We start from the raw sequence: 17,957 nt of genomic DNA, 5'->3' as shown, positions 1-17,957 counted from the left end.
GTAAAAACATCATTTTTATAATGTTTTATAAAAAACATAGAATCAGAATTTCTGGGTGGAACCCAGGAGATCCCTATATGCTTTAGGTTCACTAAAGTTTGGGATTTTGTTGTTTTTAAACAAGGAAGCAATAGAAAGAACATGCTCACAGAAGAAGGGAAAAGATCATGCAAAGCATGCAAAAAATTATTTGTTCTCCTATTATAACTGAGTTTGAAGTAGACTCCTGCTTAGGAAAGAACACAGGATCCTCACCTCTGTTCCGCCTGCTGTTAGGAGCACACACGAAATGGGATTTCAAGGTCTACCCCACCTCCAACAATATGGTGACTACAGACCTTCAGCTGCCTCTTTGAGTTTAGCCACTAGATGGCAGTGCTTACCCTTCTTTTAGTTGGACAGGCCGGCCAACCAGCAAGCTGAATTGGGCTCTCTCCCCAGAGTTTAATACACACACAAAAAGTTCCACATTAATTCCAATTTGTACTTTCCCACTAAGAAGGCAGCAAAGATGGCATAACCACAGCCTGGGTGGAAATCAGGGTGGCTGGCATCTTGCAGGAAGGTCAGAGGCCAGTTATAGAGGATGAGATGCTCCCATTCCAATTTCCTATGCATCTATGATCCAGGAAAAAACGCTAGAAATCAGCCTTCCCTGGAGGTACACCATTAGTAACAGGCAACCTGGCCACACAGCAGAGTTCCAGACAGCAGGGCATGGGGCTCGATTGGACTGTGCCCAGAGCGCACCCCCAGAAGGTCCTCTCCACAATAGCAGGTACCACAGGAGAGGACCTGGGCCAGAACTCACCAAGCGAGGGGCAGGCTTCCTCGTCAGAGCCATCTGCACAATCTCGGTACCCGTCGCACACCCAGGTGTCCATCACGCAGGTCCCACTGCTGCAGCGGTAGTAATTGGGCAGACACGTGGAGGGCCCAGGAGTCGAGAAGGGAAGAATATGTGAATCTGAGAAAAACACCAAGCACGGAAACCCAAAACATTAGAAGCAGCTTGATCTTAGACCAAATATGTCCCAAACCTAGTGCGGATGTCCCAGTTTTAGCTGTACCTGCTGAGGGAGGCCAGTGACAGGCACAGCTCTGAGCAGCGGCTAATCTAGAAATCATGTATAATGGGTTGTCAGAAGAGGCAATATTCTTTTCCCTTTTGGGGAGTAGATTTCCCTTACTAACTATATTTGATTTCGGTTAATATTCAGATAAGTTTGCTTTTGCAGGGGCTGGTGAAAGAAACAGGTGGCTGAGGAGGCACAGGGTGGCTAAGAGAATTCCTACTGAGGCAAAGCATTGTGTTCTAGTTAATTCAACCGCAACTACCCCACGACCTGGTTCAGAGATGAGAATGCCAGAAAGGAAAGGGGCAAGTCTGCCTTCCACATGAGTGCTCCTCAAATGCATTGTGGAGCACACAGGACCTGGGGGCTTATTAGCATGCAGATTCTGACTCTGTAGGTCTGGGGTGAGGTCAGAGATTCTACATTTCTAACAAGTTCCAAGGAGATGCAGATGCTACTGGTTGCAAACCACACTTTGAGTAGGAAGGCTCTAGACTTCTCACTCTGCCCTGCAAATACGGAATAAATAGCCTGAAAATAGGAGAAACCAACCACACTTATTTCAAAATGAGAAAGAGGAACAGAAAAAATTTGAGTCACTCCTCTCACAAAAATATGCCCCCCAAAACACGGAATCAGCCAGGCACATCCTGCATAGCTGGTGGAACTATTCTGGCGTGTCTTGGTTGTGGGGCTGACCCAGGCCCCAGGGGCCTCTCACCTCCACAATCCTTCTCATCAGACCAGTCCCCACAGTCGTTCTCCCTGTCGCATTTCCATCTGTTGGGGATGCAGTGGCCATTCTCACACCGAAACTGGAAGTAGCGGGAGCAGTTTGGGGCTTCTGTGGGGTTTTCTGCAGAGATCAACCACATCATCAGTTGCTTTCCCTGCATCAGTGTGAACACAGGGCTCCAACTCTGGGCATCCTCCTCCAGACCCAAGTTCCAGGGCAACCCACACTTCCCACCCATAAAGAGATAAGGCAGCTTCATGGACCCAATGGGGAACAAAAAATACACCTACAAACTAAACAAAACCCCATCTTCCCAGCCCCTAACCCATGTTCCTCTGATCTATACTACAATATCCTGAGAACCATCACCTGAATTTTAATTCTGACATTTTACCAAAGGAATAAAACAACTATTGATGGTAATCCAATCATGACAATAACTATTACATTGTGGCCTGTCACTTTTAGGGGGAGGTCACTCCATAATATTTACCATAATTCCTTATCTACCACCTTCCTTATACATAATGTGGTCTTCCCAACTGCAGAAAGGAAAGGAGATCAAATAAACTTTTCCCTAGCACCTGCTGGGTGCCAGCTGCCCCCTTCAAGACTCAACTCCTCGTATGAGTATTCAGGAACTGGCAGCAACTGCTGCTGAGTTACGGGAAGGCCAAGTCTGCAGTGGGGTTGCCGGTGAGTGTCCCTGTAACTGCAGGCATCACTGTTAACTAGAGGATTAGGATGCGAGGAGGCAGATTGGACGTCTTACCGCAGTTGGCTTCATCAGAATAATCGCCGCAATCATCCATCCCGTCGCACTTCCAAATCAAACTGATGCACACTCCATTCTGACACTGGAAACCGAACTCGTCACATACCTTGTGGAACTCAGGATCTTGGGCTACAGAGGGAACAAACATCCATGAAGTACAGGAACTTCCATGCTGAGGGGTCGAAGCAGCAGTGCTGCCCAGAAGCAAGGGGGAACAGCAGTGAGTTCTGGCAAGGGACTGTCTGGCTAAACCATGCCTTGAAAGCAAAAGCCAAACCTAATCTAAACAGAGCACACACTTTGTTAATTAATCCATTCCATGAATCTTTACCGAGTCGTGTTATGAGCTGAGTTTATCCTCCCAAAAATCATGTGTTTAAGTTCCAACCTCTAGTGTCTCAGAAAGAGGACTGTATTTAGAGATAAGGGCTTGAAAGAGGAAACGTTAGAATGAGGTGATCTGGGTGGCCCGAATCTAATAGGCCTGGTGTCCTTACAGAAGAGGAAATTTAGACACAGATGTGTACAGAGGAAAGACCGTGTGAAGAGCCAGGGAGAAGGCAGCCAGGCAGCCGTCTATGAGGCCAGGGAGAGAGGCCTCGGAGGAACCCAACCCTGCCGACACCTTGATCTTGGACTGCTAGCTTCCAGACTTGCAAGAAATAAATTTCTGTTGTTTGAGCCATCTGGTCTGTGGTACTCTGCTACAGCAGTCCCAGGAAACAAATATAAGAGCTGCTCCAAGGAGGGCACTATTTTAGGATAGGGCCATAGCAATGCACAAAACAAGCCCCTGCTCCTGTGAAGCTCAAGCAGCAAAATGAATAGACAGGTCCAAACTGGGGCAAGTTGTGACAGGATCATCGAAGCAGGGTAAGGGGCTACGGCACGCTGGGAGTGCCATCTGATACAGTGCTGGCAAGAAAGGCCTCTCACTTTCAGCGACCCTTGAGCCAAGACCCTGGTCACTCGCCATCCTGCCCCTTATACATACACCCACAACTGAAAAGCAGGATTCCTTAAGCAACCAAAGAAAGTCTTCCTCAGAAAAGGCAAGCTTGGATGCTCAACCTAGACATGTAAGCTAAATAGAGGTGCAACTCCAGGGTGGTCAAACCCTCGACACTCAACCAAGACCTGTAAGTTATTAAATAGAGACACAACCCCAGGGTGGCCAAACCCCCATGCAAGTTCTTTAGTGACCGTGAGTCACCTCCCCTGCCTGCCCCAACTCACAGCATCCTGCAAACGCCGCATCCTCATCAGACCCGTCGCGGCACTGGATGATTCCGTCACAGACCATGGAGTGGAACAGGCACTGCTGGCGGTTCTTACACACAAAGTCCATGAAGTGCGTACAGAGGGGCTCTGTAAGGGATCCAGAGAAGGGAAGAGGCCATGAGCACTGCGGCTGGCTGGGCCCTCTAGCCCTGGGCAAGTGCACACGAGTACAGATGTGGCTTCAGGAAGCAACAGTAAAAGCCACCATTTATTGAGCACTTGTTTTCTGCCAAGCCTAGAGCTAAAGCATTTGACATAAAGTGCATCATTAAACCCTCAAGACAACATTAGGAGAGATTTTATTGTCACTAATTCAAAATGAGAAAACAAGGGCAGTAGCATTAAGTATTTTGCCAAGAGTACACAGCTGATGAAGATGAAGCCAAAAGTGAAATCCAGAGCTGTCTGGCATCAAACCCCCGATCTCAAGCATGATTAATAGATACTGACTCTTTAATACAGGGATAGGCAAATTTTTCTGTAAGGAACTAATATTATGGAATGCACTGTGTTCCCCCAAAATTTGTATGTTGAAGCCCTGATCCCCAATTTGACTGTATTTGGAGATAGGGCCTTTAAAAAGGTAATGGAGGTTAAATGAAACCTTAAGAATGGGGCCTAAACTCAAAAGAATTCGTGTCCTTTGAGAAGAGAGAGACACCAGGAATGCCCACACAGAGAAAGGGCCATGTGAGGACACAGCAAGACCTTCGTACTTGAACTGCAACTGGCTCTCTCCAAGGTTTGCAGCCTGACGGCCTTTGGACTTGAACTATATAGCCTCAGTGTGTCCCTGGGTCTCCAGCCTGCTGGCTCACCTAGCAAATTTGGGACTTGCCAGCCTCCAAAATTGCATGATAGTTCCTTAAAGTAAATCTATATATATACATATGCATATCCTATTGGTCCTATTCCTCTGGAGAACCCCAACTAACCCCAACTAACACAACTAGAAAGCAACTATTGCAGGGTTTTCAGGTCATACAGACTCTGTCACAACTGCTCAAGTCCACCACTACAGCATGAGAGCAGCCATATACAATATGTAAACAAATAGTAGTTACTGTATGCAAATCAAACTTCATTTAATAGAGCAGGTTAGGGACTGGATTTTGCCCACAGGCCAGTTTGCCACTCCCTGCACTGATAACATTAGCTCTCAACCCGGACTGCACAGTAGAATCACCAGGAGCACCATAAATGTCCCAACGTCCCAGCCACACCTACGCTAATTAAATCAGAATCTCTGGGGGTAAGGTCCAGGCACCAGGTGGTTTTAAAGCTCCCCAGGTGATTCCAATATATAATCAAGGATGAGCACCAGTGACCCAAGGCAATCTTTCTGGGGCTAAAGGAAACTGAAGATAAAAAGGGTCACCTGGCCAAAAAATGCCCCCCACCTCCACCCCCAGTGATACTCAGCAACACTAACAAAACCAATCAAGTAGAAATAAGTGGCCGATTCAAAACAACTGGTCAATTAATAGAACATATTTCAACTAAACAATAACTTTCACTGAAGTTCGATCTAATCCCACCATCGCCCCCAACCCTGCTTTCTTCCTTCCTGCTCTCCTTTAACCAAACCCTGTCTCTCTGCCACGATCAGCCTCCAGGAGTCCTAGCCAAGTACTCAGGGATCAACTCAGTTAAAAGCTAACCACAAGCAGGTACTGAGGAAATGAAAGGATTTAGTCAATATACGCTCTTCACTCATAATCACTAGGCCTGAGTGCTTCCTGGGGGCAAGGAATGAACTCACCGCAGTGCTGTTCATCGGAGCCATCAGAGCAATCACGCAGACCATCACAATGTTTGCTGGATGGGACACAAGTGCCATTTGGGCAGCGGAATCCATTGCACTTCTTCTCTGAAATAGAATTCAACAACACAGAAGAATGACGAGGAGGAAACAGGCAGGCACTCACACACAATGCTGGCGGGAGTACACACTGGTACCACCACTGGGGAGGGCAATTTGGCTGTAACTAGCAAAATGACAAATGTATACACACTTTGACCCAGTAATTCTACTTTTGTAGAAATGTATTCTACTTCACAACTGAAAAAATAATGTACATAAAAGTTTACAACCTTGTACTTAATATAAGTACAAGGGTTGCATTACAACACTGTTTGTAATAGGTTGAAAACCGCCCACAAGTACAAGTGTTGCATTGCAAAACTGTGTAATAGATTGAAAACAGTCCATCAATAACAGACTGTTTAATAAATTACTGTACACTGGAACACAGACAGCTATAAAGAGATGCAAGAAGTGCTCTATAAAAATTATGCCCTAGATAAACAGTTCTGTGAAAAAAACAAGGTGCAAAACAATACGCAAAGTTAAACATTACGGGTATGAAATAGGACAATAATACAGAGTATACTTAAATTTGTTCATATATGCACAAAAATATTCTGAAAAAATATACAACTTGGTTTCCTATTAGGAAAAAGTGGGAACTGGGCAGGTGAGGAGATCAACCTACACCTGAGAGATTATATCTTTTTGTATCTTTTCCATTTTGAACATTTCCATTTTGATAAGTGTGTGTGTGTGTGTGTGTGTGTGTGTGTGTATACTTTTTTTTTTTTTTTTTAAGGCAGAGTCTTGCTCTGTCACCCAACCTGGAGTGCAGTGGCGCGATCACAGTTCACTGCAGCCCCCACCTCCCGTGCTCAAGCAATCCTGCCACCTCAGCCTCCTGAGTAGCTGGGACCACAGGCGTGCGCCACTGTGCCTGGCTAATTTTTGTATTTTTGTAGAGATGGGGTCTTGCTATGTTGCCCAGGCTGATCTCAAATTCCTGGGCTCAAGCCATCCTCCCGCCTCAGACTCCTAAAGTGCTGGGATTACAGGCGTGAGCCACCATACCTGATCTAAGTATATTTTTTAGAAGAAAAAGAAAAGCTTCAATGAATAGAAAAAGCACAATATGAATCTTGAGTATGAAATCCTAGTTTTATAAAGCTCTTTAAATCACTCACCACCTTAATTCTGGAGGAATTCTAAAGCAAAGTTGTTTTGGAGAAAGTTTGCCTAGAAATGCTAAGAGCCTGAGGTTTCACAACAGTTCCAGGGGAAATTAACTACAACTAAGGTATCTTGATCAGAATCTTTAGTACTAGGTCACCCTTTCTCCTGAGCAAAAAGTTATTGCCAGGCATTGGACTTGAAAATCAGTTCTGGCCAGGCGCAGTGGCTCGTGCCTATAATCGCAGCACTTTGGGAGGCCAAGGTGGGCAGATCACTTGAACCCAGGAGTTTGAGACTAGCCTGAGCCATATGGCGAAAACCTCATCTCTACAAAAAAATACAAAAATTAGCTGGGCGTGGTGGCCAACCCCTGTGGTCCCAGCTACTCAGGAGGCTGAAGTAGGAAGATGCCTTGCGCCCAGGAGGTCAAAGCTGCAGTGAGCCACAATCATACTACTATACTCCAGCCTGGGTAACAGAGTGAGACCCTATCTCAAAAAAAAAAAAACAAAATCACTTCTAATAAGGCAGTCATAGATAGCCTTTTCAAACCGAGCTCTGTGTAGAATAGTTCCTTGAGGATTAGGTATAAGCATGAAAATGTGTTTTAATCCTGTAAAAAGTAATCACTTCTGGGAAATTAGCCAAAGGATATCAAACAGAAACAGTAAACAAGCACCACTATTTGGAGAAATGGTTAATGTCACTAGGTAGAAAAAGTATTTTAAAAGAGGTATAAATCAAAACTACATGAGGCAAACACACATATTACATTAGTGGAAGCAACTAAAAAGACACAAATCTAATATCAAGGAGACTTGGGTAAACATGCAACGTTTTACCGGTAGAGACGCATTTGATGTAATCCCTTGGAAACCCAATTTGGTAACAGAGAGACTCAAAAACTGGTCAGAACCTTTCACCTTACAACTCCATACTGAAGAACGCCTCTCAGAAAATATCTCAAAGAAAAATCAGGCCATTTCCAAGGACACGAATAGTGGTACTAGCATAACAGTATAAATCTAAAAACCTCAAACACCCAACCAGGAAGCAACCATGTAAACTAGGTTATGGTAGCATAAAGTGAATATGCATCCTCCATGAAAATGCTTACTACACAAAAACAGAGTTGCATAAACATCTTCACTTAAGGAGTAGAATGTATAACAACATGTAGACAACTAACATCCCCTGAAAACTTGGAATGTTTGGCAAAAGGATAGAGAACCTTAAACATATTTGGTTTCAAAAAACATTTTATATATTTTGTTTACGTGGCAGCATTTTATATAGTTTGTGTGTGGGGCAAACTGCTTGCCTGCAACTCTTAAGACTATATAATATAATCTGATACATCATATGGCAATATAACATAGAAAGTAGATGGGCTTATTTGGTTTCAGAGTGTAAATACAGGCATAGGAGAACAGCATTTCATCCCCTGGCTCTCTGTTGCCTCTCTTCCTGAACAGCAGACACTGGGGAGGCTCAGGGAGGGAGCTGGGGAATTTGCATTTACCACAGTTGACTGGATCCTCATCGGAACCATCCTGGCAGTCCGTATCCCCGTCACAAGCCCACCGCTGGGGGATGCAGTGCCCGTTTCGGCACTGGAAGTTGGAGGCCTCACAGGTGTGATAGATGGCTGTAACAGAGAAGAGAGACACAGTCGCACACCCCTCATCTCCATCCCCCGCCAACTGTCCAAGGGGGTGGGCTGAAAAGAGGTTTGCACGAGGTAGCAATAAGGTCTGAACTGTGGGAGCATCTGGGTTTCTCCTTGGCTGAGAATTGGGCACTTGGGCTGACCTTGGGCAGCTCCCTCAGTGGACTTGAGCCTATGGATTTATAAACATGACCCAGGCCATTGCCCAGGGACAGATGCACACGTTAAAAAATCACTTGCTCTTCACGACAACCTATGAGGTAAGGATTATTCCCCTTTCACAAATGAGAATAGGCTTACAGAGAATAGGAAAATTAGAGATCATTAAGTAGTAACACCAAGGCAGTCCAAGGCCCAAGCCTGCACTTCTTCTGCTATACCCTGGTAGTTTGCCTTCTCACCTAAGTCCTCTTACTCATCCAGATGCTGAGAAATAAGGAGCGGCAGCCTGTGCTCAGGAGACGGAGTCCTGGACCTGGTGCAGCCACTGTGTGGTGATCTCAAATTCACCATCCTTACAGTGAAACCTAAGGGCCCTGCTAAGTTCTGGAAGGCCATATGTTACAATTCTTTAAAAAAAAAAATCCAATTTCAAATGTGAAAAACCTCAGGCCAGAGGAATATAAAAGAGTCATCCAAAATCACAAAGAAAGCAGGCCTAAGAACCTGAAATTGTCTTTCTGTAGAGTTGAGAGCAACAACTACCAGCCAATAATATGTGGTGTCCACTATAATCACTAGAAGCAAAAAAGAAGCTAGTGAAAGAGAGTCACTGTTAAACATGAACAGCCTCCACTGCACACATGGGCTGAGGCCACCTGGAAGTCATTTAGAACCACCTCAAAAACTCAGTCAAACACTAGTTCAAATGCGTAATATGTGCCTCCAACCCAACCAACACTCCTAACGGTCCTCTCCATCTGATTTCCTCTTCCTCCTCTGAAACAGAAAGCTGTTTGTGTCTGTTCATTGCTGAATGCAAGCCAGGACTGGCCTTGTTTACAACCAGCATAAAATAATAGAACCTAGATAGATGGACTCTCTGTTAGTTTAACTGTGTGGAGAGGATGACACCACAACAGAAAGAAACAAAACACACAGAAGTGGGTTGCTGAGAGCAAACTATAGTTTTCTATTCAACTGAGACAGTTGGCAGTAAGCTGCCCAAGGACTGGGGAAATTGGTTTATGATGTCCTCAGGAATTTTACTGCATTTGAGGCTATTTTTTGCAATGGTCAGAAATCCAAAGAACCTGATTTTTCAAACCACTTTAAAACAAGTGGTGGCTCATTATCTATGTCTTCCCATCTCTCCAAGGACCAAGGCTGTATTTGGCAGCATGTATATACAACTATAAGAAGTTTCAATATTTACAACCTTTGGCACTCAGAATCCATTAAACATCTTTAAAAACTATACTTATTTCTGATAAGAGGAATAAATGTATCATGCATGTTACATGAGTTTCTGCCCCAGTAACAGCCATCGCCTGGAATACTTTTGATTTATTCGTGTCACAAGTCTGACAGCCTTTCAAAACATCCCTCGCCGACACCTTGCTCACATTCATAAAATATAAAGTTGCCTAAACCGATTGCTATACTAATCTAGTTATTATTCAGCCTCTGCATTTCATTTTTAATTGAAAACCATTTCAGAGTGCTAGTGAAGTTTCCAAAGGACAATTCTGGGAGGCATGGCTGAGATCTCCAGATTCTATCACAGAAGCTGAGCTCAGAAAGAGTAATCAGTTTGCATTCAAGTGGCCAGGTATGGCTGGAATACATAACGCATTATCTTTTTCTAGATTTTTCTATCTTCTTAGTAACTTACGAGCTCTGATTTTGAGTGCCCGGTAAATACTGCATGCTTAATACATAATTTTTTTTTTAATTACAAGGATGGAAGAGATGGACTTTAATCCAGACTGAAGAATTTAGGGAAGAAAAAGAATCTTCTGCATGGTAGGATTCATTGTAACTATAAGAATGGTGAAGTTCATGTGGTAAACAATCGTGGAAATCTAACATCAGTTTCTAATATAGGTCAATATCCTACAACTTAATCTTTGACTCAGGCAGAACTTTCCTGATTCATCAAGACCTGCTGGAACGCCTGATTAAAAGCATTAACCAAACATGAGCAGAGTAGAATGGATGAAATAAGTACTATAACAGGGAAAGTACTGCCTTATTTCTTACAAAGCACTAGACTATAAAGAAACGCATGAGGCGTGTTAGCTCACACCTGTAATCCCAGCACTTTGGGAGGCCGAGGAGGGTGGATCACTTTGAGATCAGGAGTTAGAGACAAGCTTGGCCAACATGGTAAAACCTCATCTCTACTAAAAACACAAAACTAGCCAGGCCTGCTGGCGCACATCTGTAGTCCCAGCTACTTGTGAGGCTGAGGCAGGAGAATTGCTTGAACCTGGGAGACAGAGGATGCAGTGAGCCAAGATCGCACCACTGTACTCTAGCCTGGGCGACAGAGACCCCGTCTCAAAAAAAAAAAAAAAAAAGTGTATGAGAAGGGGACCAGGTGCAGTAGCTCATACCTGTAATCCCAGCACTTTGAGAGGACAAGGTAAGAGGATCACTTGCACCCAGGAGTTCGAGACCAGCCTGGGCAATATGGCAAAACCCCATCTCTACAAAACATACAAAAATTAGCCAGGCATGATGGCACATGTCTGTAGTCCCAGCTACTCAAGAGGCTAAGGTGGGAAGATGGATTGAGCCCAGGAGGTCAAGGCTACAGTGAGCTGTCATCGCGCCACTACCCTCCAGCCTGGGAGACAAAACAAAACCCTGTCTCAAAAAAAAAAAAAAAAAAAAAGTAAGTGCATGAGGAAAAAAATGACTATCATCACAATTTGAATGATTAATGACAGAGAAGAAAAAACATAAAGTATTAAAAAAAGAACACTGAAAAATAAAAGGCAGATTTGAAAAAGAACCAAACAGAAATTCTAGATACAAAACGTATACTCATGGAAATAAAAAAAAAACAGCTCCATGTATATGTGAAACAGCAGATTAGAGTTAGCTGAAAAGAGAATTGTTGAACTGGAAGATAAATCTAGAGAAGTCGCTCAGATTCTAGCACAGAGTCATAAAGAGACAGCAAATATAAAAACAGGAGGGAAGAGAACAACAGAATGAGGCAGTCCAACGAATGGCTTAGAGTAACTGCTGAAGACAAGACCAGAGAAAGTAGCCAACAGGTATAGTTGAAGAGTTAGTAGCTGTAACTTCCCAGAGTTGTCTTTCGAAAAATTCTCAGATCTTAAAACAAAGTCTCAAGCAGGATAAGTAAAAATAATTCCACACCTAGGTAGGTAAAACTAAGAGCAATATAACCTAAAGGTAATTAGAAAGAAAAGAATGTCTGTTATTATTTGAACAGACAACTAAGAGCAGAATTCAAATCAACACAAAAGAGGCCAGGAAGAAATGGAAGAATTCTATGAAAATACGGAAAATTACTAAAAGCCTAGAAACCCAGACCCATTTGAATTCAAGATTGAGGATTAAATATATGTCTATAATAACAAAACCTTGAAAGAGTTTGCCACTCATAGACTCCTGCTGCAAAACCCCTGAAGGATGTACATTGGTGGGAGGCATTAGCAACAAGACACAGAGGTAGTTGGTAATACCTGTGTGCCTATGCAGAAGTGTGGTTATTTAAAAAGAGTAACAGTGAAGTTTAGGATTTTTTAATATAAAACTAAAATACTAAATATTTAGTGTTTAAAATACTAGGTATTTTAGTACTGGAACTGTAGGCAGAGATTTGGATCAAATTCTAAAGTCCCCATATATCTAGGAGAGAGGAAAGATGTTAAGAATACAAATAAAATGTCTACAGGTAATTGTCCTAAAAAAACACACAGAGATCAGATGTACACGTTTAAAAACAATAGCGGTGGGTTGAGGTGAATAAAGAAAACAGCCTCGTGGAAAGTAAAAGTGGCGAAAAGAAAAGCAAAGAGGACGCACAGCAGAGTGAGCATCCAAGCTGATGCCAACCGGAGGTCAGCTACCTTGACCTATTTCTTTTGGCACTGTACGCAGCTTAATTTAGTAGGTCTGAAAAGGAGGTGTCATGCCACACATCACCATGAGCTCACATCTGACCTCCAACTATTTTGAGATGACAGAGAAGGTGGATCATCCTTGAAAGGCTTGGAAGAACAGCCCTTGGAACAAGGCTGCAGCTGAGCAGCAAGGACTCTTAAGTTTTCTCCAGTTTGCCTTGCCGGAAGAAAATCAGAGAAAAAACCGGGAGTTTATACAAGCTTGCCTATAGAAATGAAGTTATCAATTCATTCTGTAAGACTGGCACACGCTGCTGAAATGCAAATTTGAGTAAGGCAGTTGTGTTAACAAGATGTTCAATCATACTGCAATTTACAAACTGCAATGTCCAAGTGCACCCTTCTAATCTATTAACTAAGTATCCATCCAAACCCGAAGCTTCCAAACAGCATTCACGTGTTTCCTGTGCCAACGGCAGCTCCTTTATGGGCCTCGGTTCTTCCTCCTTCTGCAGACCATGCTTTAATATACAGAGAGAAGCATTTTCCTGCAGTCTTTTCAGAAGCAGAGGTGCAGACACAGAGGCTGCGCCAGAAAGAACATGGGTGGACTTTACAAGCGAACAGGATTTGGTAACACCACAGAATATCCCATGTGATGTATATGGCATTTGAAGAGATCTATTCACTCCCTTAAGGCCATATGAGGTCACCTCCAAACTAAAAGGAATGGAGGGAAGCAGTTGCATAAAATTACTCAATCCACAAAGGTTCTCTGAGCACATACTCTATTATGTGCTGGACACTGCAGAGAATACAATAGAGTAAAAGAAGAGGTCATCTCTCTCCTTGGGGAAGCAAGTCTAAGCCAGAGCATAATGCACAGTTATTTATCCTTAGGTCTGAGATATAACAGATGTACCTTCTTTGTATTTCCTTTTACCAATTAGTAGGCGTGCTTTGAGCCGCCAGACGCCGGGCAGTGTAGGAAGTGCTGGGATACTCTGGGGGCAGAGGAGGTTAAGACATGAGATTTAAAAGTCCAATAATTCACAAGATTAATAGCTGGCTTCAGATAATTGAGAAGTTGACTCAACAATGAATTACACAATGAAGTCTGAATTATCCGAGTGTAAAAACAGATCTGTCCTTACCATGAAATGTTTAAAGGAAACATCTTTATCTCCCTAGTCCAAAATCACTAGAGGGGTTCAAGACAGAACTGAATAACAGCTTCTCAAGGAGGCTGTAGAGCAAATTTACTCAATGAGTAATAAAATCTGGAACAAAAATTCCTTAATTTTTGTTTTTTGGACAAATTACAATGGGGTACAAAGTGATGATTATAAAATGGAATTTGTTTTCATTTCTCCACAAGCTTCTCAACTCCTTGCACTACCCACTGCCTATCACCCCCAGTCTGCCCTGCCCCATCATAATATATCTGGCCACCATTCATCCACTCATTCATAAAAATAATGTAATGAACATAAGCGAACCCAACAAAAGAATGAGAACACTACCCGTACCTTATAGCACCTAGCACATTCATGTTGTTTCCATCTTTACTTTTAATAAAATCTTACCCAAAACGGGTACAAACACAGTTTACATTTTCATTGTCTGGGGAACCCCCTGATGCTCCATTTTAAAAAACATGAGCTAGTTCAGTGCTTACTCAAAGTATGGACTCCAGCCGAGGGGCTGGTCTGAAAACTGTTTAACACTGGTCCTGAATGAATAAGAAGCTTGAGCCAGAACATAAATCAACGATATCACTCAGAACACTGTTTAATCAGTTGAAAGCAGGGTGTTGATTTACATTCTGGCACAGGTTCCTTATCTCATCAAAGACCAGCTCTTTGAGAAGCATGAAACTCGCTGATTTCTAAGGTCCAAGCTAATTCTCAGAGCCTAGATTTTCCGATCGTTTAAAGCTATAATGTTAACCACTGCATGAACGGATGAGTGCTGTCAACTGAGTCCAGGAAGTACTGACCGGTACAGTTGGCTTCGTCAGACCAGTCCCTGCAGTCATTGTCCCCGTCACATACCCAGGAGGAGCGGATGCACATGCCGGAACTGCAGTTGAACTCGTCACTCCGGCACTGGTGCATTTCTGCAGGTGAGACCATAAACAGAGAGGTGAGGACAAAAACTTGTTCAGAATTTTGTCTCTGGTGTCAAAGCTCTCATAAAGGATGGAGATGGACCCGTGATCACCAATGATCCACAGAGACCATGAACGAAGAGACTTTACCAGGGACAAAAGGTCATTTAACAGCTTTCAGTCAGTGTGCCGCAAATGGGTTACAGGTGTGCTGAGATTCTGAGACCCTCAGACCCTTAGAGCTGCTTGCCTCTTGACAACAGCATCCTTGTCCATTCATCCCAGTGCTCTCCACATATATTATTTTCTATGCTTGCTATGATGGGAAGAAGGTTAGGAAGCAGTGATAGAGGAGGCCAGGAAGTAGAACTTTCAAGAAACAGAGGACTCCTACAGACACAGCCTGTGGTTTGAGAAAAGGAGTGCCGAGATGTCTGCATGAGCTGATCACCGTGAGATGCTCAGTCAGAGAGAGTAAAATCAGTGCTGAGCTCCCAAAACGGAGGAAACATAACTCGGGACTTTCTGTGGGCAGAGCTCCAGGGACACAGGTGGATGCGCTGTCTCTAGAAGGGTGGGGGCCTGGTAAGAACCAACCAGCAGAGCTTGACCAAGAAGGGGAAGGAGGCTGCCCTGGCAATAGCCTTCAAAGCTCCTGGGGAGATCATGAAGACAGAATGCTATAGACTGAGCTTATAAACAATAGCAATTTATTTCTCTCGGTTCTGGAGGCTAGGAAAATTCAAATGTTTATACTTCATATGTTGAAACTTCAAATTCGTATGTTGAAACTTAATCAGCAATGTGATATTATTAAGAGATGGGGCCTTTGTGAGGTAAGTAAGTCATGGGGGCAGAGCCCTCATGAATAGGATTAGTGTCCTTAAGAAAGAGGTGGGAGGGAGCTGTTCACTCCTTCTGCCACGCTTGCGTACAGATAGAAGCATTTCCCTGCAGTCCTTCCAGAAGCAGAGGTGCCATCTGACGCTGCAGTGAAGGTACCATCTATGAGGAACAGGCCCTCACTAGACAATAAGTCTGCTGGCACCTCAATCTTGGACCTCCCAGTCTCCAGTACTGTGAGAAACAAAATACTATTGTTTATAAATTACCTACACTAAGTATTTTGTTATCACAGCCCGAATAGACTGTGGCATAGAACTTTCACATGGAGTTTACAGAGCCTCAGAAAACAGGAGCAGCCAAGCGTGGGGCCCAAGGCAGCCGTCTCAGTCATTCTCGCCAAGAGGCTTGTTGATGGCAAAGCTAGTAAATCAGATATTTTTGAGGAAGAGTGTGGAAACTTACGAAGAGGACCTGCATCAGAAGAAGGGGCTAACTGGGACCCTGGGATGAATTCAGGACAAACTAGTAAGAATGGGCCATGAACAGAGGATCCGGGGGGCTGAAACTGCTTCACAGTCAAACATGTGCCCAGTATGTGAGCTCGATGATACCAGAAAGAGGGAACCACGTGGAGTTTCCTTCTTACTAGGGCAAAACTAGCTACACATTTCAACCTTCTAAGAGTGCTGGGAAGGAAATGGCAGGGATGAAGGGGAAATAGTTGCACATTCCAAGGACATGTTTTCAGGCACTTGAAGAAGGAAAACTGGGAATTTTTTAAAAACCTTCCAAGAGCCAGGCTAGGGGTATTTTCTGTGTGGAAATGGCCTAGGCTCTGCTCTGCTGGTTAACTTGCATTGAGATGATTTACAAGCTGCCCTTGCTCCCCTTATTTCAGCTGCTGTGAGTCAAACCACCTGCTCATAATCAAGCAGGCTGTGTCCATGTGGGTAAGCACAGCGTGGCTGGACCTGCCCCCCGTGGACAGGGAGAGAGGGCCCAGTAGGGCCCCGCCAACTCATCACCACGTCTGGGTCAGCGTCTGACCTCCACTCTCACTTCCCTCTCATGCCTCAATCTGGCACACCATGCTGATTGCATAATGTCTCCTTCGGAGGTCAGCAACTATGAGTCTGGGACCAGGGACTGTTAACTAAGATGGGTCTCATGAAACTGACAAGGAGGTACTGTGCAACAGAAATAGTGGAGGATTAGAAAACGGGAGACATGGATTCCAGTTCCCCATTCTGACACAAACTAATTGTGTCACCTTGAATAAGCCCCCTGACCTCTACAGACCTCAGTCACTTTAGAAAGTAGAAATTAAAAGGATTGGACCAGAGAATCTCTATCATTCCTTGGAATTGTAACCCACTGTTTTTCTAAATATAAAAATGTCCATTCAGAAAACAGATGCTCACTCAATGCCTATACCATCTGCTAACTTCTAATAATAACAGAGTTGAATGAATTAAATTGGTTAAAAAAAAAAGAACAGTTCACAGAGGTGCAGATTTGTGTCTTCAGCAGGCTAATCTCACACCCACTGAGACATGTGGGCCAAGCCTGTAGAGCTGTTAACAACCCCCTGAATTCATTCAGAAATTTACTTCCTTATCATCACCTTTCATCCTTATAGTATCTCTCCAAGGCAAAGCAGGGTCCATTTCCCCATTTTTCAGACTAGAAAACAAAGGCTAATCTAAGAGTAAGTGACAGGAGCTGAGTCCAGGCTCCATCTTTTCTGACCATGAATCATGAGGATTCAGTTCTGCTGGAGACACTTGATCCAGAGTTAATGGGAATCTAGGGTCCCATCCAGAGTTAATGGGAATCTAGGGTCCCAGTTCGCAAGTGTCTCCAGCGAACTGAATCCTCGTGAAAAGCAGCAAACAAACTCTTTAAGAATGGACAGAGAAATGACTCAACCCCACCATGTGGATGGAGAAAGCCATTCAGCTAGAATATCATAAATCCTGAGACGGCTATCAGAAAACCAGTACACACCAGTACAGCCCTGTGAGGGAGCACGATGACCCCCCTCTCCAGAGCAGGGTTTCAGGATGTGGTGTCCCCTTACCACAATGACTTTCATCACTGTTGTCTCCACAGTCATCCTCAAGGTCACATTTATAGGACAGTGGGATACAAGTCCCAGACTCCTGGCAACGAAACTGGGTGTCCAGGTCACAGATGGTGGTAGCTAAAATGGGATAGAAAGACAACATATTCCTTAGGTACAATTCATTTCCCACAAATGTAAACATCCTACTGGAAAACCAATTAAAAAATAGAAGAAAGCAGATATTAATTGTAGCAACAGAAATTAAACCTAGACTTACAGAAGAAATAAATTACATGAGAGCTTGAAATTTACAACTAAGAGAGATAAGGGCATATCTTTCTGTGGACAGCTTCCAGATCGGAACAGGGCTGGG

General features: G+C 43.8%; 1 protein-coding gene across 1 annotated transcript in view; it reads right to left on the bottom strand.

Annotated features, from left to right (window-relative positions):
- The window catches only part of SORL1 (sortilin related receptor 1), a 180,368-nt gene that overhangs the window by 41,733 nt on the left and 120,678 nt on the right, over positions 1-17,957 (bottom strand). Inside the window, exons 24-31 of the mRNA XM_003819971.5 lie at positions 17,600-17,722; positions 14,563-14,682; positions 8,374-8,499; positions 5,631-5,738; positions 3,824-3,955; positions 2,585-2,716; positions 1,798-1,932; positions 812-967 (exon numbers count right to left, since the gene is read on the bottom strand). Coding sequence (XP_003820019.3) covers positions 812-967; positions 1,798-1,932; positions 2,585-2,716; positions 3,824-3,955; positions 5,631-5,738; positions 8,374-8,499; positions 14,563-14,682; positions 17,600-17,722 — 1,032 coding nt within the window. The remainder of the gene's footprint in view (positions 1-811; positions 968-1,797; positions 1,933-2,584; positions 2,717-3,823; positions 3,956-5,630; positions 5,739-8,373; positions 8,500-14,562; positions 14,683-17,599; positions 17,723-17,957) is intronic.

This window comes from Pan paniscus, chromosome 9, assembly GCF_029289425.2.
Source record: "Pan paniscus chromosome 9, NHGRI_mPanPan1-v2.0_pri, whole genome shotgun sequence".
Taxonomy (NCBI): domain Eukaryota; kingdom Metazoa; phylum Chordata; class Mammalia; order Primates; family Hominidae; genus Pan; species Pan paniscus.
Note: the sequence above shows the minus strand (reverse complement) of the source record. Positions and strands in the feature narration are given on the sequence as shown.